Raw genomic sequence first — 27062 nt, forward strand, 5'->3', positions numbered from 1 at the left:
GGTAGAAATAGCCTAAGCTACTCTATCCCTTTGAGATGTATTTCTTTTTTGTCTCAATAAACATACTTGAACTTATGCTTCGCCTGTATGGATAGGCGTAGCAGGAAGGGCCTACATCAGGTGCCTACATGATGGTGACCACGACTACAACGACACTGAGAGACAGGCTCGTCCCCTGCGGTACCTCTTGCATCATAACAACTTATGTTGTATTACTTTTAAAAGTTTCCACTTTAAATTTCCTACATCTCAAATCTCGACGCTTAAAAATTTCCGTGCTATGATCACATACTTAAGAACTTATGATTCGCTAAAAACTACTTACGAAACTGGTATCAGCTGAGACGTACAACTAAGTAGCTGTAATCTGTGACTACATCAAGACTTTTATCACTTAAAAACTCTACTTAAGACCTAAAGACCTGCATCACCCTTTGAAAGCTCTTACAAAATCGTTTATCATTTTCAGAAAACATTGTTTAAACTTTTGTCGTCTCCTGAAAACTCTACTTAAAAGTTTGGTCGTCTCGCGAGGACACACGAGAGCTCTTCGTTAACAATAATAATAAAACGAGAAGGCCAGAGACAACCTCGGAACACACCTCGCTAGTGGGTGTGTGTCCCATTCCCTCCTCCTCTTCCAATTGCAATCTTCTCCATACCAACTTCCCTTCCACAAATATCCATTTCCCCTGCCTATTTCCTCTTCCCCGCCTTTCTTCAAGCCCTTTCCTTCACGAAACTCTTCTTTGTCGCTCCCTTTCTACCCCCATTTTCTTCCCTACACAATTATTGCTCTTTTCTACTTCTTTTTTTGGTTTTCCTTATTACTAATTTAATTTCCCTGACATAACCTCCTCAACTGAGCATTCCTCGTTGACTTGTTCGAAATTTCACAATAATAACCACGATTCAGCTTCAATAATGCATTTACAAGCGTTAATTCACAGGGAATAATCTAATACCATTGAGATTCCAGAGGGCTGAGGTCGCTATGCAACATTGATTATTGTTGAACAGTAGACAAAGTAGCTCAATGCACGAACAACCATGGCATGCAGTCGGTGCTTGTAACAATCATGACAACATAATACCGTGTCACAGGGAGAAACACATTTCACAATTCAGTATCAACTCACTTGTCCACAATGACGATGAATGTGAAAATTCCCTGTGATGATGTGCTAATCTGGTAAAACAATTATTATTCCAGAATGGAGGGAAAAACAAGGGTTTCACAAGCATCCAGAGCAGCCACACACACACACACACACACACACACACACACACACACACACACACACACACACACACACACACACACACACACACACACACACGTCTAAGACAATAGCACCGCCCGGGACAGAAGTGAATTTGGCAACAAGAGTTACATGTGAGAGGTAAGACAAGGTGTGGTACTCACCGTCGTGGGAGTCGTAGAGGTATATGACATGATCCCAACGGTAGTGGTGAATGAGGTCAATGATGGCCTGGTGGTACTCTGGTCTCATGCTGGTAGCGTAGTCCATCAGCCCTGACGACGGATTGGGCACCTGCGAGACACAAAACAAGGTTCGATCAGGGGCTTTTTCGTCAGCCTGGGATGATGGATATTATTTAGTCCTGAAAGGTAGGCAAAAATAAAACAAAAAATCAGTTGTATTTCAGATTACGGTATACAGTGTTAGGACATATATTTGTTTAGCCATATGATGGTTATTTTATGTTGTGATGGTTGTTTATGTCTTAGTATTCTATGCACTCGAATTAGTGCACTCGTCGGCTTCATGTGGATGAAGCCGACGGAGAACCCTCTACAGCAGTCAAGCGTAGTATACATGTACACTTGCCCCCCACGAAAGATGTAACCTTCAATCTAAGTACATAAGTATGACGTCGACCAAGCTGACGAGGCGTTTGACCTGTCATCTTCAATCCGGTGCCCCCAGGAATCACATGAGACAAGCCAATGGCATCACCCTAATAAGAGAAATGTTGAACAAAAATACCTGTATATTAGACTAAACCCAAGATGCAAGAAGATTACAAATTCTTGAAGCAATTCACATAAGAATAGAACAACCTACCATGAACACCCAAATCACGGAACTATTTACTCTACCCACCATGAGAGTAAGGACAAGACCAGAACATAACGATGCCAACACAGAAGACACTGTTCAACATAACAGGGCAATTACACCTGATTAATCTTTGCATATATATATATATATATATATATATATATATATATATATATATATATATATATATATATATATATATATATATATATATATATATATATATATGTTTATATATATATATATATGTTTGTGTGTGTGTTTGTGTGTAGAGGACAATATGTAGCTTCCTGGGGGGGGGGGGGCCTTGTGGGACACTCACATATTGTTTTCTCCAAGCACCTTATTATATATTGTAATATATTTAATTTTATTTAAAATTTATTTACACAAAATTGGCCACAGCATTGGTTACATGCTAGGTAGAAGGCTAGTTTCCCTTCGAAAATAAACTAGTGGAACTTTTACCCCCTCAGGCATAAAGTGTTTCTGAGGCAATGGGGACAAAATTGTAGTGGTGATCCAGATCACTGTATTTACGAGACACGACTGCTTCCCGGTGCAGCCCCGTCCTCCAAACAAAGACCCAAAAATGATTCCATGCACCCGCCAAACCCCCAGTTTATGGATGAAAAACGGTTTACACACGATTCACGACTGTTCACGTTCGAACACTTCCGGAACAAGTGCTTCTCTGACAAATTTTGTTCGAACCACAAGGCTGTAAATGCTTCACCCACGAACTACAAATACAAATAATCGCCAACAGCACCTAAATACCTAACCTATCCTAATCTATGCCAATATATGCACAATATGCTAATATGTTATAATATTAATTTATATTTGAGAAAGTTCATCTTTTTAATGAACAGCATGTAAAAAATTATGAATGCGTCTGTGGGGTCGACCGCTGGATGTAATGAACTTGAGTCAAGGATGGGATGCCCGGTAAGTGGCAGCGCCTCCCGGATGTGCAACATTGAAGTCAACGTAGGTGTTGTCTAAAGTTGTAACGCACGTGTAGTCTCACACCAGCTGTCTTTCATTTTTCCAGGAGTTCACTGTGATCCCCTCTAGGCGACCGACACGCTCGTCAGAGTTGCAGGGCATTAGGTAACGGGGCTCTGTCTCTGCTGGATAATCAGTTGTGGTAAGGCTTCTTTTAATGATGTAACAGACTTTCCTGTGTCATGAGTGCTATTCCACTGTCCTGCGGCAGAGCAGGCCATGCCGGCCGTACGTGTCAGCCATTGCCTCGCTGCAAATACACCAATATTCATTGTGGATTGGGACCGCAAAGCGGAAAGCCACTTCAATTCGGAGGTCCTGTGGTGTGAGATGCATGCTGGTTGCGGACTTTGGGGTTGTTAATAGGAAGTCACCTACATTAGGAGCTCCTAAGGCTCTAAGTCGGGCAGTGTCATGTGGTGTTGTTGTAGCTGCTTGGTCTACCATGAGACCATCTCAGCTGGATTGCTCTTGTGGGTTTAGAAGGTGGTGGAAGGAGTTCTGTTCCTGCGAGAGAAACCGATTTGATGGTGCAGTGTATAAAACTGGGATCTTGTACCCTTACCTGTTGACCTAGGTATTCTGGTAAGATTTCCTTCAGCAAGTTGTCAAATGCCACTAAAGAGGACAGGAACGCTGGTACAGCAATTTGTGTTGTTGTGCGAACGCAGAGACCCCCGAGTCTGTCAGGAAGGGAGGCTTGTTTCCACTGTGAGTTGTTGATAGAAAGGTTAAGGAATTTCACTAACAATGATTTTAGCAAGCTGTTGTACTCCTCTAGCCTAAGGCTATCGAAAGATGGCGAACAACTAAGAAAGGCCGGCTTGGGGAGGGACATGCATCTGGTGATGAGGTAAAATGCATCGTGAGAAGGAAGGAAATTGAAACTGATCATTCACTCTCTCCATGTATGTACACGCACATGCAAGCGAGTAGGAAAACTATCATAACAATATAGACGAACACAAACCAACGTTAACTACACACACACACACACACACACACACACACACACACACACACACACACACACACACACACACACACACACACACACACACATCGGCGGGGTTTGCAAGTCTGGCTAACACAAGAACTGTCTTCAGAAACATGTGTAAGGAATCCTTTAGAACTTTGTATACCTCATATGGAAGACCAATCCTGGAGTATGCGGCCCCAGCATGGAGCCCGTACTGCGACTTCGTCTTGTGTAAAGCACAAGACGAAGCTAGAAAAAGTTCAGAGGTATGCCACTAGGCTAGTACCAGAACTAAGAGGCATGAGATACGACGGAAGGCTGTATGAACTGTACCTCACGTCGCTGGAAGACAGAATAGTTTGGGGCGACATGAAACAGGTAGAAAATGAGTTCCCAAATGAGCCACAAGTACGTAGGAAATTTTTTCGGTGTCAAAGTAGTTAACAGATAGAATGCATTAAGCAGTGATGTGGTGGAGGCTGACTCCATTCACAGTTACAAATGTAGATATGATAGAGCCCAGTAGGCTCAGGAATTTGTACACCAGTTGATTGACAGTTAGGAGGCGGGACCAAGGAGCCAGAGCTCAACCCTCGCCAGTTCTACTAATTGAGCTCAAATAGGTGAGTACACAAACACTATTTATTTTCCATCATATCTCGAGAGTGATTGGAGCGAGACCTTTTACCTCTGAAGCTTCACAAAACCCACCAATATCCTCTCTTCTTGAGGCGTGAGGAGAAGCCAGATTTGTCTGAGTGACTGACAGGTCATAATATCACGATAGTAAACCACGAGGAGGCTCGCGCTGAGAGGATACTAATGCATAAATAATTACAAAGTATACCAAAATGAGGAGGGTCTTCTACAACCCTCCCACAAGGATAGTAGAATACAATATAAATGAAGGCTATATATATACTTCATAACATATATATATATATATATATATATATATATATATATATATATATATATATATAAATATATATATATATATATATATATATATATATATATATATATATATATATATATATATATATATATATATATTTAAATTCGCGTGTTTGTGTTTAATCAAACAGATGAGGTTTACTTAAATATGCATGCAGGATCGAGCCTCAGTTCCTAAGCCCGGACTTTGGCAGCTTTGTGTAGAACACGGTGATACAGCTCTCTGAGTCTATGGATTTAAAGTCGTCCTTCTTAATTTAAGAGCCAGCATTGTTGCATAGCTTTGTACTGCTAATTATTTTACTTTGTGACATTTTTAACATGATAAATTCGATATATTGGCTGCACACTTAAGGTCCCACAAAGGCAGCACTTCAAAAAGGCATTATTTTTTTTAAGGCCATCTGGTTATTGGTTAATTTTTAAGGTCATCTGGTTATTCAGGCGATGAGTCACAATAACGTGGCTGAAGTATGTTAACCAGACCACACACTAGAAGGTGAAGGGATGAAGACGTTTCGGTCCGTCCTGGACCATTCTCAAACGAGTTGAGAATGGTCCAGGACGGACCGAAACGTCGTCATCCCTTCACCTTCTAGTGTGTGGTCTGGTCATCATCAGGTTATTGTTAAATTTAATGATTATGTCGACCCAGTTGGCTTCGTTCTCGACTGAGAGTTGGAAATCCCGCGTTCGATTCGTGTGTCGGAATATAAATGGTTGGTCACGTTTCCTTCCACCTAATAACAGCTTTCCAGCTTGCAGTAAATAGGTACTCGGGAGTTAGGTAACTGTTACGGGGTTGCCTTCTGAGAGGGTCACTGGTTCGACCTTGGTGGGGACCTCGATTCCAGCCTAAAGTCACATATATTCTCAAAAGATTCCTTTCCCATCTTCCCCAACGAAACGAATTATTGCAGGCGATGAGTCACAATAACGTGGCTCAAGAATGAACAGACCTATATAGGTCTGGTCCACTCTCAAGTCGATTCTCAATCGACTTGAGAATGGTCCAGGACGGACCGAAACGTCGTCGCCCCTTCACCTTCTAGCGTGTGGTCTGGTCAACAAAGTAATTATTATTAAATAACTACTACAATCCAGTACTGTAGTTCTAGGGGTTGGCCAGTTATGCAGCAATCACCTCAGAGTTCCCATGTATCCGAGCTCTTGTGTATTGCTGTGTATGAAAACACGTGTGCACGTGTTCACTCCTGTGCGCGCGTTCTGTTGGGAGGCTGGTGACCCCCCCCCCCCACCTGGGGAACACATCCAGACAATAGAGCGGTATCTTAACGATCGATCTTTATGGAGATGAATGGGACACTGGGAAATGAGTTTTTTCACTGATAGAGAAAAAGATTGCAAATATTCAGTGGAATAAAATAAAATAGAAATGCAAGCCAAAAGGAAAAATGAAATAGTGAGCAATTGAATGAGTGGAAAAAGAGACAAAAAAATGTCACTAAATTTATTCCTAATGGAAACGAATAATATGCTCGTCAAATAATTTAGTTTCTATAGACATTGGCTACATATAAATTGATTAGAGCTACAAGTTTTAATCTGAAGATTCATTGGAAATATCATCATCATTCCTTTTAAACCCCGTTCGTAGTTTAGGAATGTAAAAGGAAGGAGAAAAATGAGAGAGAATGAAGGATCACTAGTTCGATCCCAATGAAAGGACGGAAGTATTTGGGCAACGTTTTCTTGCAAATGACCTCTTCTCTGTTTTCCTAGCAGTACATAAATACCTGGAAAATCACATAGCTGTTGTGAGCTGCATCCTGAGGACAGTAGCTGGCTTAGTAGCCATGATCCCCTGCGTCAATCCTAGGGAAGATTGACGGGGCACTAATCCCTAAAATGATTGCAACTTTTCACCTAGCAGAAGTTAGGGGCCCGGTTATAAACACTTGATACTGTAAACTTAGTTTTTACATCTAGTTGACAACTAGATGTAAAACGGAAGTAATCATTTGAAACGAAAAGCCACAATTAGTGTGAGATGCCTATTACAAATAACAAAATGAGAAATGAACGAAGGGACATGATCGCAGCATTAATGGTCCTAAGGCTGGGGTATAGGTGTATGAGGCTACTTCCTTATGTAAGTGACCTGCTATTGTAAACCAGGATCCAGGAGCTCGTGTTTACGAGCAAACAAACGTATACATTAGGGTTTAAAAAACATAGACATGTAAAGTACACATTGTATTTAGAAACACATACACACATCCAATGGTAAAAACCAACACCCCAACCAATATCCACCCGCCTCCCCCACCACACACATACACACACACACACACACACACACACACACACACACAAACACACACACACACACACACACACACACACACACACACACACACACACACACACACACACACACACACACACACACATACACACAATGTTTGCGTGTTCAAAGATTTGCCACCAGATTAGTACCCGGATTGAGAGGAATGAGCTACGAGGAGAGAGTACGGAAATTAAACTTCACGTTAGTGGAAGGCAGAGGGTAAGAGGGGGACATGATCAGCACATACAAGATTCTCAAAGGATAGATTAAGATTCATAGAGTAGATTAAGACAGGCTATTTAACACAAGGGGCACACGCACTAGGGGACAAAGGTGGAAATTACAATATCTCTATGGCTCAAATGAGCCATAGAGATATTAGGAACAATTTGTTTAGTGTCAGAGTGGTTGACAAATGGAATGCATTAGGAAGTGATGTTGTGGAAGCTGACTCCATTCACAGATTCAAATGTAGATAGGATAAAGTCCAGTAGGCTTAGGAATCTCTACATCAGTCGATTGACAGTTGAGAGGCGGGACCAAAGAGCCAGAGCATATCCCCCGCAAGCACAACTAGGTGGGTACACATAAACTAATATAATAAACCTCTGTGCGGTATTACACAACGCCGAAAAAATACATGTGAATTCGTTTGTGTGTTCCCCAACGTGTAAAAATTTCACCAGCTTAAACACATCCAATATTTTGATTGTTCGGGAAACTTGAAACTCAACGAAGGGATGTAGAGAGAGCGGAAAAGATGGAAAAGAGAAGGGTGGGATAACAGGGATGAAGGATGTGTGGAAGGGTGAAAAGACGTGAAAAGAAATACGATACGTGTACAGGATACGTGTAATAAAGGATAAAGAAAGGATACGTGTAAATAGAGAGAGAGAGAAGGGCTGCAGAGATAAAATAGGAAGTAGCGAGAGAATGAAGGTGGAAGGGAGGATTACAAGAAGTAGTGGACATTGAGAGGAAGGTTGTGTGGGAAGGGGAAAAGAGAGAGAGAGAGAGAGAGAGAGAGAGTGAGAGAGAGAGAGAGAGAGAGAGAGAGAGAGAGAGAGAGAGAGAGAGAGAGAGAGAGAGAGAGAGAGAGAGAGAGAGAGAGAGAGAGAGAGAGAGAGAGAGAGAGAGAGAGAAAAAAAAAAATCAGTTGTTTTTCAGGCACAGTATATATATTTTCATTCAGCATATATATATACATTTATATATATATATATATATATATATATATATATATATATATATATATATATATATATATATATATATATATATATATATATATATATATATATATATATATATATATATATATGTATATATATATACTGAATGAAAATATATATACTGTGCCAGGAAAAACAACTGTGTTTACATATCGGGTGTCCTTTTCATAGACATTCTATACCTCACTAAAAGTTATGACTGGATGGAAAATAATCCGGATAAATTGTAAATACGCTTGGCTTAAAGTATTTTTATTTGATACCTTAATAGTCGTGTGTTACGCCAGATAAAAAAAAATCTTCTTTTTCGAAATACATTTTTGAGTTGTAACTCGCCTGCGCTTATTGTCCGCTGACATGGAAAATTTGACGTACATAGATTGAATTTAAAGCACCTATTTCTAAATCAAATTCTCTTTATTCACGTGAAGGAACACGACGCGTTCAAGAGAACGTGTCCTATATTATGAGACTCGTCAATAGTCTTATTTTAAAGAGGGACTTGTTAATTATTTTCCTTTGCTAATTACATGCTGCCCAGCTGATGCTTCTTCTCTCTAACAAGCTTCCCCAGAGTACTGTCTTCTTCAGTTTGGTCAATAAACATGTTAATCATCATTTTAACACACACACACACACACACACACACACACACACACACACACACACACACACACACACACACACACACACACACACACACACACTCACACACACACACACACACACACACACACACACACACACACACACACACAACGTCGCAAGTGGAGTCCCGCAGGGGTCAGTCCTTGGACCTATACTGTTTCTGGTATATGTAAATGATCTCCCAGAGGGTATAGATTCGTTCCTCTCAATGTTTGCCGACGATGCAAAAATTATGAGGAGGATTGAAACAGAGGATGATAGTAGGAGGCTACAAGATGACCTGGATAGACTGAGTGAATGGTCCAACAAATGGCTGTTGAAGTTCAACCCGAGTAAATGCAAAGTAATGAAACTAGGCAGTGGAAACAGGAGGCCAGGCACAGGATACAGAATAGGAGATGAAGTACTTAATGAAACAGACAGAGAGAAAGATCTAGGAGTTGATATCACACCAAACCTGTCTCCTGAAGCCCACATAAAGAGAATAACGTCTGCGGCATATGCGAGGCTGGCTAACATCAGAACGGCGTTCAGGAACCTGTGTAAGGAATCATTCAGAATCTTGTACACCACATATGTAAGACCAATCCTGGAGTATGCGGCCCCAGCATGGAGCCCGTACCTTGTCAAGCACAAGACGAAGCTGGAAAAAGTCCAAAGGTATGCTACTAGACTAGTCCCAGAACTAAGAGGCATGAGTTATGAGGAAAGGCTGCGGGAAATGCACCTCACGACACTGGAAGACAGAAGAGTAAGGGGGGACATGATCACAACCTACAAAATCCTCAGGAGAATCGACCGGGTAAACAAGGATGAACTTTTCAACACTGGTGGGACGCGAACAAGGGGACACAGGTGGAAGCTGAGTACCCAAATGAGCCACAGAGACGTTAGAAAGAACTTTTTCAGTGTCAGAGTAGTTAGCAAATGGAATGCATTAGGAAGTGATGTGGTGGAGGCTGACTCCATTCACAGTTTCAAATGTAGATATGATAGAGCCCAATAGGCTCAGGAATCTGTACACCAGTTGATTGACGGTTGAGAGGCGGGACCAAAGAGCCAGAGCTCAACCCCCGCAAGCACAATTAGGTGAGTACAATTAGGTGAGTACACACACACACACACACACACACACACACACACACACACACACACACACACACATATTTGTAGATGTTTTAGTCAAGGTAGATTGTAGTGAACCCCACCTATATCCAAGTTTGTGTTGAAGCCGAATCTGACCAATCTGGTAATCCTCTGTTAAACAGAGTTACTAAGAAAGAATCAGGTTTAATCTCAGAAAAGCTACGTATGCAAGCTACACGGAGCTCAGGCTGCAGCCTAGTCTGCTGAAGCCATCAGTTATTTGGATTAACATAGAAACAGCGACCGTTTAAATTGATGATTAAATGTAGTTGCATATCTAACACACAAGTAAAAGAAATAGCAACTGCATAGTGCATTCCAGGCCACTGTTTAATCTTCGCTTCGACTTTATCGTTAGAGTATTCATTGTTCCCAAGGACCTGCTGCTATACTGAGGTCCTCGGCTCCAGTTGGAAGCAGGCTGATGTAAGAGGACACCTGACACAGGCGTTGACAATACTTCCCTTTGGGAGAGATAAAATACATGTTGATACAGCTTAAAATATGCTGCATGAAATCTTCTGGAATAATCAGAGAACTGCTGACAAGCAGTTGGTTTCGTGTCCTCGTCGAGGACATTAGATACTGTGGCCTCAGGTAAATTCAGGTAAATACTGTCTTATATTTTACGATGTTTATTTTCTCAGTACCTTCCTGAATTATGTAGTCATTGTTTATAACTCTCTTTTCATATCTACACATTTTCCGTGGTTCCTTTATTCTATATTGACAAAACATCGAATATTCTACATTGTATCCCTGTCGCCTCGTTTATATTTCAAGGTTAAGTCTTCTTTCTCTTCTCCACTTCTTCCATCCGGCTCGTCCACCACCCTTCCCACTGCAAGGATTTAAGGGCGCCACATAAACAGTGACTTCCAGTTCATAGTGATATTCGGCATATTTAATAAATATAATTAAAGACGAGCAGAGTCGACTTCAGTAAATTCCAGTCGACTCTCGAGCTGCAGTAAATGGATCCAAACTCAATTCAATCCTTCGCATCCATATACATATTTAATCCATTTCTGAAACCAGTTCTAATGTCTCACTGTGAGCTAGTAGCCTGCCCAACCCACTCATCCACAAAGATTTGTGTGTATTGTTTGCTGATAGCTGACTCATTGAATCTCAGAGCACAGAAAGTGATTCAGTTAGGGCACCAGTTCAGTTCGCTCTCACCACCGATTGCTTCTCGATTCGATTTCCGGGCAAAGAGATATTTGGCTCTTATGGTTTACAGCCAGAGACTGGGATAGTCAGTGGCAAAGGGAACCTCGATAAGTTTAACAAGCATCTTATTTGCAGGCGATGAGTCACAATAACGTGGCTGAAATATGTAGACCCAACTTCATACTAGAAAGTGAAGGGACGACGACGTTTCGGTCCATCCTGGACCATACTCAAGTCGATTGTGACCATTTGTGAGAAGGACCATTCTCACAATCGACTTGAGAATGGTCCAGGACGGACCGAAACGTCGTCGTCCCTTCACTTTCTAGTGTGTGGTTGGGTCTACAAGCATTTTTTTTAACATCTAATGTCCATTGGAAGCCAAATATGACGTTCTTTGTTGTACGTTCCCATAATTTGTATAACTTTCTGTAATCCTCGACAGCCTTCATTCAAAATACAGATATTGAGTATTATTTTAAATTATGGTCCAAATTTCTTAATTTACAAAAAGTATAGGTGGCCCAAATGTCACGTAACCGTAATATTATTATAGTGGAAAAATCATATGTAAAAATTTAAATGAAAAAGAAATATGAAATTATTAAAAACACAAAAATAACAAAATTAAAATTAAAATTTTTTTTTTAATACCTTTGGTAATTTTTTCATTTTATTTTTTATATATATGACTGTATCAATAAAATAATATTTCACTAAACTAACATTTGGGTCACTTTATTTCATCTCATTCATATATATGCTCCTATTCATTTACGAAATCATGTATTTTAAGTCGAGAAATTTATAATCAAAACATTTTGCTGCATAGCGGCCGACAAAGGGCGCTCTCCATATAAATATTTTTGCTGCTCAATCACAAGAGGGAACAAAACACAACAAACTGTTTCCAGTTAAATATCAAAGAGGAAATGCTGTAGTGAATTGAAAAATCCAGCAACTGAAACGCAGATTAATATTGCACCGAAAATGGAAATAACCAGACATTCACAAGAATAATAACAACAGTATTTTTCATCGAGTTGTTAAATGAGCCATAAAATATCAGCTTGCTTGCGAAATTAGCTTTAATTACGACACAGAGAGTGCAGGCCAGTTATTTTGAGTAGCTGTAACAGTCTCGAGAAAGAATAGCAGATTTGAAAATTCAGTCTACACAAGGAAAACTAGCATACGAATATATACCATATTCCTGTCAGTGAGGGTCCTAGCCGGTCCAGTGAAGGGGTCCTGGCCGGTTCAGTGAGTGTCTTGGCCGGTACCAGCAACGTTTCCACACGGCTCAAGATGTCAGCAAATTGTCTTCGAAGGAGTCAGCAGCATGAGGCAGGTCCTGGCCAACAACTGATACCGTAATGAAGAGTTCATTAAAAGGATATATATATATACATTAAAAGGATATATATATATATATATATATATATATATATATATATATATATATATATATATATATATATATATATATATATATATATATATGTATATTTAGCAAAGTCAATAGTGAGCCATTTTGCTCTCTGGACAATAGGTATTGATATTTCAATTATATGCACCTTTACGCTGTTGTTTTCTCTATTGTCGCCAACGCTGACCGTTTCTATTGTCTCTATTTTCTCTTAAAAATACACAAATTTTCATCAAATTTTCACATACACTTCAAATGTACGATTCTTGTCATTTGGTTTATCCACTTTATTAATGAAGTTTCTGTTGCATTTAAAATATATATATTACATTTATGTTGCATATAAATGCAATGCAACGTCAAAAATCATCAGTAACATCTGCAGCAATTAAAGCAGGAGCTGCATCATCACCAGCATCATCTACACAGCAGCAGCAGCAGCAGCAAACATGCAACACGGCCAGTAGCGTATAAACACAACAGAACCGCCTACGGTATCAACAGTATCAACAGCGGCTGCAGCAGTTGTCCCAGTACAACAGCCACAGCTTCAGCAGCACCACAGCAACCATAAGAATAAAAATCAATACAATTGTAGATAGTCTGTTAAGTATTGCATGGAAGTTTCTGTGTATAACCAAACTCTTTTTATAAATATGTTTAACCTTCGCTTGCAACAGTTCTACGATCTTGTGAATGTTATGTCGAGTCTCCTCTGCTTGGCACCGTCTTTTCATATTTACCCACTTGCGTGTATTGTATTTCCCGGAAAATCGTTCTATATCAGCGGCTCTATGTCGAAACCAGTATTTACCCAGGTTATTCCTGTATCTAAAATTATGTAATATGCTCAATGAAATCACATTAATACGATGTATCAATGAGATAATCAGTAGGAGACATGAGGAGAATCCTCCTCATGTCTCCTAATGATTTTACTATCTAATCATATATTGATATATTTTTCACCTTATATATCCCCTCAGTTATACCCTTTTATCCGTTTGTTTACTTCACCGCTAATGTTAACATTGACTTTTCGTCAGTCTAGAGAATTAAATTTATTTTTTTAATCTGTCTTCAAAATGAATGTTTTCCGTCTTCTGAGATTTGCTTTGTCATCTATGTCCACGTGTACGTGAATCTACGAGGAAAAATTTAGCACGTTGACCAGTACTGAACTGCAAAATCTAATTGGTGGCTGAGATGATCAAGATAAAACATGCAGAATAACAATTGATGGTTTGGCTTTGTTTGGTCGTGGGTTTCAGGCCTATCAACTTCAAAATGTAGTTAAGGCCTCCACAAGAGCTCACAGACGAGCTAGCAAGTATACTTTAGTCTACAATATAGCCCGGAACTAAAAGGTGAACTCTCACTGTATATGCTGAGTGTATATACTCAGTCGACCACACCACACACTAGAAGGTGAAGGGACGACGACGTTTCGGTCCGTCCTGGACTATTCTCAAGTACATTGCATATCTTGATACACACAATCGACTTGAGAATGGTCCAGGACGGACCAAAACGTTGTCGTCCATTCGCCTTCTAGTGTGTGGTCTGGTCAACATTCTTAAACCACGTTATTGTGACTCGTCGCCAGTATATACTCAGTGAATATGCACAGAGAAGATGGATACAACATTAAGGGCAAATATTTCATTGAGGTTTCTTATGGCTAACATTACCAGAAATGAATCCCAGTAACGAATGTGCATTATTTCGTAAGTTTGAGCACTTTTCCTGCTTAAGATCCCTTGAGAGAATGAAGGCCAGATTCTTTTTGAATTCGGATTTGAAAATTTGAACAATGTTTAACAGATATCTGTTAATTACACTACTATCAAGGTTCAAAACCTTACATTTTTCAACATCAAACTGCATCTGCCAGTATTCAGTTTTGAATCGCTTATCTAGATCGTATCTTAGCGATTTTGAATCTTCTGAATGCTTTTTTCCAGACGATATTTTAATCAACTGAAAATCTGCATATCTTGCTGTTCAGTCATTTCTCTAAATCTGATTTTTATCGTAAACTATTAAGAGGTTCCAGAGCCGAGGCGCGGAGAACTCCTTCTATACACACTAAGCTCCATTTATGTTGTTCTCTTTTTCCATCGAAGTAACCATGCCCTAATGCAACTTAGGACCGCCTCTCTTTACAATTCCATGAGCCTCTAACATTCTAACGAGTTCTTCACGAGATAGACTATCAAAGGCTTTGCTAGAGTCAATATAAAGAATATCATTCGTTTCCACTATCAACTGCTTGATATATACTGGTCAAGAATGAGCAGGAGTTAAACACAACCGACTCATTAAAACCAAGTTGTGAACTCTATATATAAATGTTCATTGAGCTGTAAAAGAATGGATTTTGAGAAAATCGGTTGGAATTGGTCGATAGTTTGAGGTAAATTATCTCTCTCCTTTCCTAAAAATCGGCCACATTCGGCCTTTAGCCACATTCGCTAAAGTCCATGAATGTGGTTTTCTGCTTGGCAGTAAAGATTTATTGAATATGCAAGCTTTTCAATCTATTTAATAGATTTCTCCCTTGTAGCCACTATCTGTTCAGCTAGTCTGCTTGAGAACCTAATTACACTTTTTCAGCTGCAGAAATAATATCAATTTCTTGTGCAGATGAGGAGTCATAACAAAGTGGCTGAAAAATGTTGACCAAACCACACACTAGAAAGCGAAGAGACGACGACGTTTCGGTCTGTCCTGGACCACTATCACAATCAACTTGATAATGATCCAGGACGGACCGAAACGTCGTCGTCTCTTCACTTTCTGGTGTGTGGTTTGGTCAACAATATAAATGATTTTTTTTTCGTTAATACAAAGACGAAGTACTTGCTTACATTACCAAATTTGTTATCAGTTACCAGAACTGTCTTGTTTCTCAATGGCCCAATCTTCTTCATAGTTTTATTTTAATAAAACATTTGTATTAATAATTACCTTCGAACTAACCCGAAACGAAATCCGGGCCACTATTAATCCGGATTCCCCTGTCATCATATTTGTTTCATAAGTAAATATTTGATCATAATACTCTTACTAAAATAAAAATACTGCATAAACTCAGGTTTAATTTTTATTTCACTAGTTGCATAATATTATAAGCCTCAAAAGCCGGGGAAATCTGATAATAAAACTATTCTGGCAAACAACTTCAGCAACTCCGATAGCTAAGTACAGATTTTCAGGTCTACATATGACGTCCTGCGAAGGTATGAAAACAAATTTTCATACCTTTTTTCCTTTTCCATGGAAACAAAACCTGAATAAGGCTTGCAATCAGCCATAATGAATGATGATGGGCCCTTGTACAGTACAAGAAGTGAGGGAGAAGTAGAGAGGAAGGTAGAGGGGGAGTAGAACAAGGAGAAACCTTGAATGTGAGGGAGGGAGGAGTGACAGAAGGGAGAGAGAAGAAGGGAAATAGTGAGGAGTTGAGCAAAGAGGAAGGCAAGAAGAGAGAGTTAAGAAAGAAGTCTGAAAATCTGAAGTAAGAGAGCGAAGGTGAAGTATTAATAGACACAGAAGAGTAATATAGTGACATTAATAGTGAAAGTGTATGCAAGAGAACGGAAGAGAGAAAGTAGAGAAAGCTGCATAAGAAAGAGCACATGGCAAAATCAGGAACCATTGCAGCCGGGAAGATAATCAAATGCTGATCAACTTTGCTGCTAACATTGAAGTCCTTGACCAAGAAATGCAAATGAAATGTTTGAGCTTCCAGGGCGTTTCATTATTGTTAGTAGTGGTTCTAAAGCAGGATTAGGCACACCGATATCTTAAATCTATCTTCACTAGATGTGGGATTTAAGGTAGCCTGACGAGGAATTTACGGTAATGGTGTACTTCATCTGGATAAGATTTATACAGTTGTGTGGACACTGTGGTACCTCTCTCACACAGCTACAACAACTACAGGTCAGTAGTACAGCTGCAAAATCATTATTTGCCGTTACTCAACACTTCGGGTCATCCTTTAAAAATATTCACAAAAACAGCCAGAAAATTGCTTCGAAAGAAGACACTAACCAAATGGCAGACATCAACAAAGTCGTCTAGTGGGCAACGGGTAACAGCAAAATTTTCAGCACTGACAAATTTTAGTTTAATTGACAAGAAAAATTATAAAACCTTAATACTCGATTCCGGATACGTGACAGGTAAAGATTCTAGGAATAATGTTTGACGACTTACCGTTTACTGAGCATAACAAAGGAAACGCAGCATAAGAGAGGAACATGATAGGATGGATTATGTGAACCTTAAAAATTAAGGCAGGCCACATCTAATGTTCCTACTTTTGATTTAACTTGTGATATTCCAACCGGAATGCTTCTCTAGGCTCACCTTACTTTGAAGGCAGAAGAGCTATCCTTAATAGAAAGTATGCAGAGAACATATACAGGACGCATACTCCCAGTAATACATACAAATTACTGTCACCGTCTCAATGTGCTCAGCGTATACTTCCTAGGTCAGAGACGAGGGGATATCACACGAAATATACATGGAAAATGTTCGAATGTGAGATCTTTAGTCTGCGTAATAAATTAAATTGCTGAAGCAGAAGTACAAAATGGATCCAGTGAGGAGTAAAGGTTTCTTAAGCTCAAAACACATTACGAATATTTGAAGACTGTCAGTTGCTGTCAACAACAGCTCATGCAAATGAAGCTTACACCAAAGAAGCCTGTCCCCCTGGTAGCCTTCGGAAGTTGAAGAATTCTCGAATTGGGCCACAAATAAACGGGACCAAATCAGCTGTGCTATTGCATTTGATACTGCTCAGTTTTTTACCTGTTTTTGCACCTTGATCTTCAAGCAAAAGGGCGAGGACAAAGTATTGCAAACTCTGTTTAATAATTAATTAGCAATTATCTTCGAGAAAGTATTCACAGAGAAGTTCTGAAAGGAGAAGAGCCTGAAATTCTACTTAAATAGTGCCAGAATTTCAAAGGGAAATGACCATCAAAGCTTTGAGGCAGAATGCCTCATTAAAGGCCTGTTGCACCTAATTATTGAACCACGTGACAATGCTCATTCGCACATCTAAACCTCGACTTTCACGTGGCGCAGCAACCACTCGTCTTTACCAATCACCAACTTACAGAAATATCTGTTTAGGGACAGAAGTAGCAGGCTGTTTGCTTAAGGAGGGCAGTGGCAGGTTGCCTGCTTAGGGAGGGCAGTGGCAGGTTACCTGCTTAGGGAGGGCAGTGGCAGGTTGCCTGCTTAGGGAGGGCAGTGGCAGGTTACCTGCTTAGGGAGGGCAGTGGCAGGTTGCCTGCTTAGGGAGGGCAGTGGCAGGTTACCTGCTTAGGGAGGGCAGTGGCAGGTTGCCTGCTTAGGGAGGGCAGTGGCAGGTTACCTGCTTAGGGAGGGCAGTGGCAGGTTGCCTGCTTAGGGAGGGCAGTGGCAGGTTGCCTGTTTTGAGAAATGAATGACAGGTTCTCTGTTTAAAGAGGGAAATGGAAGAATGTCACTGCTTAAGGGACGTCAGTGACAGGTTGCCTCCTGAAGGTGGGATGTGTTAAAGGTTGCTGTGTTGAAAGTTGAGATGCTGCTCAGCCTTCAATACAGCAACACCCCAGCAGCAGCAGCAACACCCCAGCAGCAGTAACACCCCAGCAGCAGCAGCACCCCAGCAGCAGCAACACCCCAGCAGCAGCAACAACACCCCAGCAGCAGCAGCAGCACCCCAGCAGCAACAACACCCCAGCAGCAGCAACACCCCAGCAGCAGCAGCAACACCCCAGCAGCAGCAGCAGCACCCCAGCAGCAGCAGCACCCAAGCAGCAGCAACACCCCAGCAGCAGCAGCACCCCAGCAGCAGCAGCACCCAAGCAGCAGCAACACCCCAGCAGCAGCAGCAACACCCCAGCAGCAGCAGCAACACCCCAGCAGCAGCAGCACCCCAGCAGCAGCAGCACCCCAGCAGCAGCAGCACCCCAGCAGCAGCAGCACCCAAGCAGCAGCAACACCCCAGCAGCAGCAGCAACACCCCAGCAGCAGCAACACCCCAGCAGCAGCAACACCCCAGCAGCAGCAGCAACACCCCAGCAGCAGCAGCAACACCCCAGCAGCAGCAGCACCCCAGCAGCAGCAACACCCCAGCAGCAGCAGCAACACCCCAGCAGCAGCAACACCCCAGCAGCAGCAACACCCCAGCAGCAGCAGCAACACCCCAGCAGCAGCAACACCCCAGCAGCAGCAACACCCCAGCAGCAGCAGCACCCCAGCAGCAGCAACAACACCCCAGCAGCAGCAACACCCCAGCAGCAGCAGCAACACCCCAGCAGCAGCAACACCCCAGCAGCAGCAACACCCAAGCAGCAGCAACAACACCCCAGCAGCAGCAACACCCCAGCAGCAGCAACACCCCAGCAGCAGCAACACCCCAGCAGCAGCAACACCCCAGCAGCAGCAGCAACACCCCCAAACAGTAAAGACAAGTCACAAATGACAACAACCACAAAGCACCAATCAAACATTACTGCACTAAGAAAAAGAACAGAGAGTAATCCCCATGTCTTGAGCCACCCTGGAGGCGACGGACCATGGTTCCATAGCAGAATCAATACACGTGTAGAACAAGATGTATGGCCCATCTCAACTGTTCCATTATTCGATTCTTAACAGCGCAAGTGCAGCAGCCAATTACTTAGGTGTCAGATAGGGAAAGACGGGTGAGTGGGGATGGTGCAGGGATGGAGGTCGTTTATGGTGGTCGCTGGTAGGTGGTTGAATGGTTGTGGTGGAGGGATGGTGAGTGTTGAGGACAGTCATTGGGGGCGAGGTTGAACGTTGGGATTGGTACATCATTGTAACGTCATTGATTTTCAAGCTGATGAACTAGACAAGTCTGAATTTCAATTTGCATATAAATCTGGTTACTCTTTGACACTATGTATTTTCTTGGTGGGGAAAATTATTCAGTATCGTGTTCATCAATACATGCAGTACATACTTTAATCAGTACATACAGTACCGTGTAGTGAGTGTACAGCTGCACTCACAGAGAAGTTGTGAGGTGTAGTACTCACTGTTTCTCTCTATGTTTCTTGATGCCTCCAAAGCATATACCAAGATTGAACATAGACCTTTTTAAAGAATTGCCAAGCAGAGAAGTATATTCTGTAATCGACAGATGGCAAAATATTTTTTGTATAATGTATCCAACTCCGCAGTGAAATCTGCTGTGAAAGGAAGAAAAGTCTTCTCTGAAAATGTTTCTATACATAATAAGGTCAACTACTTTTATTCCTTCCTATTTGATGTAAGTATTGATGGACGTAAAAGTCCGGAGAGCGTTCATGTGCTCACTGATTAGATCTCTACATTTTTCTTCGACCATCGCGGTTAACTCTGAATTTATTGAATAGTCTACGATCCTGGAAATGCTGCTGCGAGTGGTTCTCGACCAAGGCCCTGGATTCATGAAGCATTTCCAAAACCACTTACGAAACCTGTAAATCTTTCCAAAATCATTGCGGCATTGATTTCATTTTTTGAACAAATGTTTATGAGCTCCGAAGCACTTCAAGGTTATAAGAAAAATAACTTCTTGCACTGTGAAGTTTCAAAGCTCTGAAAATTTCTAATAAATAGAAACAAAACCGCAATAACTGAGAAAAGATGTTAATTTTTCGTAAGGTTGCTTACCATATCTGACTTTAAGATTGCTTAATGCTTGATGAATCGCAGCTGGGTCAGTATTCATCAAGCATGTGAGTCTGTGTGTCATTACGAAACCAGTACATCTTTCATCATAGAGGCAAAGCGTATTTATAATGAGCATGAACAATAACAAATAAACAACATGAGCTATGTAATTGGCTATAACGATAATAACATTGCTTCGAAAAGGATTTCTCAGGGTTTTAAAACTCGAGAACCTACTATATATAATTTAATGCGTAAGATGTAAAGGTATCGTAAGTGGGCACGTAAGCTCTTGGTGAATCCTGGTCCTAGTTTAAAAACATCTATTCGAATTTAACACTTGTGAAATCGGAAAAACAGACAGTCTTTTCACAGCGTATTATGAGTATCCACCATCCCTAGAACTGTTGAGGTCTCTCTCTCTCTCTCTCTCTCTCTCTCTCTCTCTCTCTCTCTCTCTCTCTCTCTCTCTCTCTCTCTCTCTCTCTCTCTCTCTCTCTCTCTCTCTCTCCCTCTCTCTCTCCCTCTCTCTCCCTCTCTCTCTCTCTCTCTCTCTCTCTCTCTCTCTCTCTCTCTCTCTCTCTCTCTCTCTCTCTCTCTCTCTCTCTCTCTCTCTCTCTCTCTCTCTCTCTCTCTCCCTCTCTCTCTCCCTCTCTCTCCCTCTCTCTCCCTCTCTCTCCCCCTCTCTTCCTCCCTTCCTCCCTCCCTCCCTCCCTCCCTCTCTCTCTCTCTCTCTCTCTCTCTCTCTCTCTCTCTCTCTCTCTCTCTCTCTCTCTCTCTCTCTCTCTCTCTCTCTCTCTCTCTCTCTCTCTCTCTCTCTCCACTCTAGAGCCACCTTCTAGAAATGCGAAACCATTCCATGTTTTCCCAGACAATTTTTAATCATCAATCTTTCAAAACCCGACTTTATAACTTTTCATTTTTTACGACAGATTTTTTCCTTCTATGAATTTATACACAGAGTGGAAATATGTCTTTACACTTACATAATATAAAAGAGAATGAGAGAAATGAAGGGAGAAAGAACGAAATCAAAGCGAAAGAAAGAATAAAGGAGGAAGGGAGAACGGAGGAGGATGAAAGAACTGAGAAGGAAGAGAGAAGGAAAAAGGATAGTAGAGAAAAGAAAAAGGAAATAGAAGATGGTAGCAGAAAGTTGGAATGTGTGAGTAAAATTCAGAATGAAGAGTGAAAATAATGAAACTTACAGGTAAGATGAAGTGAATAGGAAAAAACGAAAAAAGGAAAATGATGAGGAGGAAGGGCGGAAAAAATAATGAAGCGAAAATAACGTGAAAGAAAAAAATACATAAGATGCAATATCAGCAAAATGCACCAACGAATAAGGAAGAAGGGGAAGAGAAACGTAAGAAAATATGCAAACAAAAACAGGCAGAAAATAAAGGAGCGAGGCAGAAAGGAGGTAAAAGGCATGAAAGGTTGGAAATGACATGTAGTAAAAAGAGTGTTAAACACAGGGGAGAAGGGACAGCGCCCTCGCTCGCCCCAGAGGCTAAAACTCCCTCCCCTTCAGTTTAAACAACTTTAACCTGCGTGGCCATGCGCGCGCGCAGGCGCACACGCCCAAACACACACAGACACATACACAAACACACAGACACATACACACACACACACACATACACACACACTCAGACAAACACACAGACTCACACACACGCAAGTGTGTGAGTGATGTGGTGGAGGCTGACTCCATACACAGTTTCAAATGTAGATATGATAGAGCCCAGTAGGCTCAGGAATCTATACACCAGTTGATTAACAATTGAGAGGCGGGACCAAAGAGCCAGAGCTCAACCCCCGCAAACACAACTAGGTGAGTAGAACTAGGTGATTACACACACACGCGTGCGCGCGCACACACATGCACACACACACACACACACACACACACACACACACACACACACACACACACACACACACACACACACACACACACACACCTGTAGAGGAAGCGCTTAGGCGCGAAAACGCTAAGCCTGTAAACGAAACAGTTTTAATGAAAAATAACCATTTAACAAAAGAATACATGGTCACATGTCGTGACAATGTATCCAGATGATACATGGTCACGACATACATGATCTTTAAAGACAGAAAAGCTGGAGGACTTAAACTGAACCAAATAAGCTGAAGTAGAGCTACAGGACACATGTAAATACCAGAAACAATAACTCGTGACTGGCATAAGAGGACGTCTTCGACCAACGTAGAAGTGTAGAACACGTAGCAGTGTAGAACACGTAGCAGTGTAGAACACATGAATGAACTGATGGCAGAACTGTTGGGCCAAGCTTAAAATATCTACCTCCGCTACGACAGCTTCAAGGCAAAGTGGAATGGCGTTGATCTAGAGTCCCAAAAGTAAAGAGGCGGGGCCCAAGAGCTGAATACTCCCTACAAGCAAGCAGAGATAAGCAGGAAGACACAGTTATACACCATATAATAGAGTCATAATGTGACACAGAACATTAACAAAAATAAATATATATAAACCCGTCGCTAATCTCACCTACGACGCTCCTTAATTACCGTTCATGAAAATTTCTGAAATTTTCGTTAACTCATAAAACGATATACTCTACGATTTCGTTCTGACGGCCATATAGGGTTTTGCCACTGTGTCTCGCTCGGAGTCATTGTGCTTCGCTCGGCCACTGAATGGCCTTTTATCGCGTGCGAGTGAGCGTAAAATCGAGAGATCCGGACGAAACTAAATGAGACATGTTATGAATAATGAAAGGACCAAGTCAAGGAGTTAATTCACGCGGCACTGATGGAACTCTATCAACAATGTTACGTGTTTGCTTCCGTGTCTGGCTCTGCGCTTTTTGGGGAGAGGTGTAAATGTCCCTGGTTGAGGGTGTAAATGTCCCTGGTGGAGGGTGTAAATGTCCCTGGTGGAGGGTGTAAATGTCCCTGGTGTAGGGTGTAAATGTCCCTGGTGGAGGGTGTAAATGTCCCTGGTGGAGGGTGTAAATGTCCCTGGTGGTGGGTGTAAATGTCTCTGGTGGAGGGTGTAAATGTCCCTGGTGGAGGGTGTAAATGTCCCTGGTGGAGGGTGTAAATGTCCCTGGTGGAGGGTGTAAAGGTCCCTGGTGGAGGGTGTAAATGTCCCTGGTGGAGGGTGTAAATGTCCCTGGTGGAAGGTGTAAATGTCCTTGGTGGAGGGTGTAAATGTCTCAGGTGGGGGGGGGTGTAAACGTCTATGGAGGTGGGTATAAACATCTCAGAAGGTGGGTGTAAAAGTTCCCGGTGCTGGGTGTAAATATCTCCAGTGGGAGGACAGACACAGGTGTCAACAGAGGTGTCAACAGAGGTATCAACAGAGATGTCAATAGAGAGGTCAACAGAGGTATCAACAGAGGTGTCAACGCAGGCGCCAACATAATAAGTAGACGAAGAGACGCACGAACAAACGAATTCACCTGTTTGTCTACCTTTTCTTCCAAAAAAAAAAAGACAAACGGAGTACTGTCAAAGTGAAAATAAGGCAACAAGCAGAAACAGATATAGGCAGAGACAGATACAGACCGGCACAGAGAGAGACACAGGCAGACGAGAGACACAGGCAGAGACAGAAACACATAGACATATGCAGACACAGACAGACAGACACGGGCGCATGGACAAACCCCACAAACAAAAAATATAAACAGAAACGACCATTAGCGAGGCATAATAACCCTTGCCCATCGTGCTACAGTTAATCAAAATTCTCTTTGTCACCAACACCTCATCACCGCCTTGTTATATACGACCCTCCTAATTAGCCGAGGTTATGTGAGAGTGGGAGGAAGGAGAGAGTGAGAGAGAAGGGAGAGCGAGGGAGAGTAGGACGGGAGAGTGAGAGATAACCTTGCTCTAAATAGGCCAGGTAATGGGGAGGGGGGTGGGGGAGAGTTTATGTAAATAGGCCAAGTGAAGGGAAGCGTCTATTATATGGAAGCAAGAACCCATTCGTGCTCTCAATCAATCAATTATTTGTGATTTACGAATAATTCATGCCAGTGTCCCCCTCTTGTGAGGGTTTAATGTTCATCAATCAATCAATTGTGCTTTAGAAGACATAAGCGCATCGCTCTCAAGAAATAAAGAGTCCGATTTACAAATATGGGAGTTTTACAGGACACGCATCGAACTCCAGTCCGGGAATGTAAACACAGCAGTAACCCCCTCACACAAATCAATCACCTCAACGAAAACTTTAACATATTAGAAAGAGGAGAACCACATATGGGCTCACCATAGCTAGTGCTACCTGCTTGATGGGGTTCTGAGAGTTCTTCTACTCCCCAAGCCCGGCCCGAGGCCAGGCTTGACTTGTGAGAGATTGGTCCACCAGGCTGTGGCTTGGAGCGGCCCGCAGGCCCACATACGCACCACAGTTCGGTTGGTCCGGAACGTCTTTTATAAAACAACCTAGTTTCCTATTCAAATGTCCACGGTTGTTCCGGCAATATTTCTTGTAGTCGCTGAGAGGACGTTGAACAGCCGCGGACCTCTGATGTTCATACAGTGTTCTCTGATTGTGCCCATGGCACCTCTGCTCTTCACTGGTTCTATTCTGCATTTTCTTCCATGTCCTTCACTTCAGTACGTTGATATTTTACCGTGTACATTAAGGACCTGTCTTTCCAGTTTTTTCCATGTGTATATAATTTGGTATCTCTCTCGTCTCCTTTCTAGTGAGTACATTTAGAGAGCTTTGAGACGATCCCAATAAGTTAGGTGCTTTATCGCGTCTATGCGTGCCGTATATGTTCTCTGTATTCCCCCTATTTCAGCAGTCTGAAATATGCAAGCTATTCCAAGCTATTTGCAACGTTTAGTTCTGAGTAGCTGAATCTAAAACAACGAGATCCACAGCACCTATCCCGCGGCGGGAGGAGGAAGAGGAACAGTACCAGAGAACAGGAAGACTGTGCTCTCCAGGGAGCGCCGGAGCTGCCGTGACGGGATTACCTCTCCCTGCCTGGCTGGTGCCTCCTGGACGACCCTTATATTACGGTGTCCGGATTACCAGTGAAGCGTTATATCTGGCGCTCGGAAGCTCCCCCCACAACAAGGATATTAGCCGCACCTGCCGGGTGCAACACACAGCCTTTGGTGCAGCGGCCTATAAGTGCGACACACAGCCCGAGTGATGCAGCCTACACCCTGCAACACAGGATATATGACGGAAGGCAATACTTGTTGCAGGCGTAAAACGGTTATCTCCAGGTCATGAAATTTTCACATGTTATATTCGCGTTTAGGATGTAATTCAGTTGTTGACGAGTTATTGCAGTTGCACAGTGCACAAGCTGCAATACAGGAGACGTTCATGAAAAATCACACTGATAAGATAATGACGTTAGAAGCCTTGCTCTTTAAAAGTAATATCCCTCATAGAATTAATCTACGAACCATGGGGCATTTTGTTGAAAAGCGAAGCCATTACGACTATATAGCTCTTGGAAGGGGTCAGGATAAGGATTTGGGATAAGACGGGTGGGGGATGGGGGAGGAATGGTGCCCAACTTCTTGGACGGTCGGGGGATTGAGCACCGATCTGCATGAAGTGAGACCGTCGCTCTACCTTCCACCCCAACTGATAGGGGTGGACGTTTTAACGTTTGACAACGCTATACAAGTGCTACTCTATTAATAACGTTTTAACGCATAACAACGCTTATGTGGAATTACGTGTGACAACATTTGTTCATTTACGTGTGACAACGTTTAATAGCGTGTAACACCATTGGCAACGCACAAAAACGTTTAATAACGCATAACTTCGTACAACAACGTTAAATTAGGCATAACAACGTTAATCAACGTGCAACAGCGTTTAACAGTATTTAACTACGTATAATAACGTTTACCAATACATAACAATATTTAACAACACCTAACAACGTTAGGTGTTGTTAAATACCAACGTTGGTATTCAACAACGTTGGTATTAATTAAATACCAACGCGTAAAAACGTTTTGAGCGCTTCCTAACGCGTTAGAACCTTTAACAATACGGAACTACGTTTAACAACGCCTGATGACGTTTAACAATATAGAAACGACGTTTAACGACATAAAGCAACGTTTAACAACGCGCACCGACGCTTAAAAACGCCCATCAGCGTTGAACAAAGTCAGGACGACGTTGCCAAAGAAAGACCTGTATGCAATATGATTCGTTCGGTGACAAACCAAAGGTGTCTGTGTGTCAAGCAATGTAAATTTCAATGATCACCGATGCAGTCATATTGGATTTTGTTGATAATATGTTGCGTTCGTTGGTACCAGTTTGCACCGGCGGGGAAGGAGGGGTGCTTGGTCCAGACAAGACCGTCTCTGGCGGGAAAGCCTTAACAACGCGTAGTTTGCCAGC

The 27062-nt window shown here is 42.0% G+C and overlaps 1 protein-coding gene across 2 annotated transcripts in view; it reads right to left on the reverse strand.

Annotated features, from left to right (window-relative positions):
- The window catches only part of LOC123764029 (glutamate receptor 1), a 706396-nt gene that overhangs the window by 609713 nt on the left and 69621 nt on the right, over positions 1-27062 (reverse strand). For both annotated transcript variants that reach the window (XM_069329669.1, XM_069329668.1), the window contains exon 2: positions 1427-1556. In XM_069329669.1, coding sequence (XP_069185770.1) covers positions 1427-1556 — 130 coding nt within the window. The remainder of the gene's footprint in view (positions 1-1426; positions 1557-27062) is intronic.

The sequence above is a fragment of the Procambarus clarkii genome, chromosome 23, assembly GCF_040958095.1.
Source record: "Procambarus clarkii isolate CNS0578487 chromosome 23, FALCON_Pclarkii_2.0, whole genome shotgun sequence".
In the NCBI taxonomy this organism is placed as follows: Eukaryota; Metazoa; Arthropoda; class Malacostraca; order Decapoda; family Cambaridae; genus Procambarus; species Procambarus clarkii.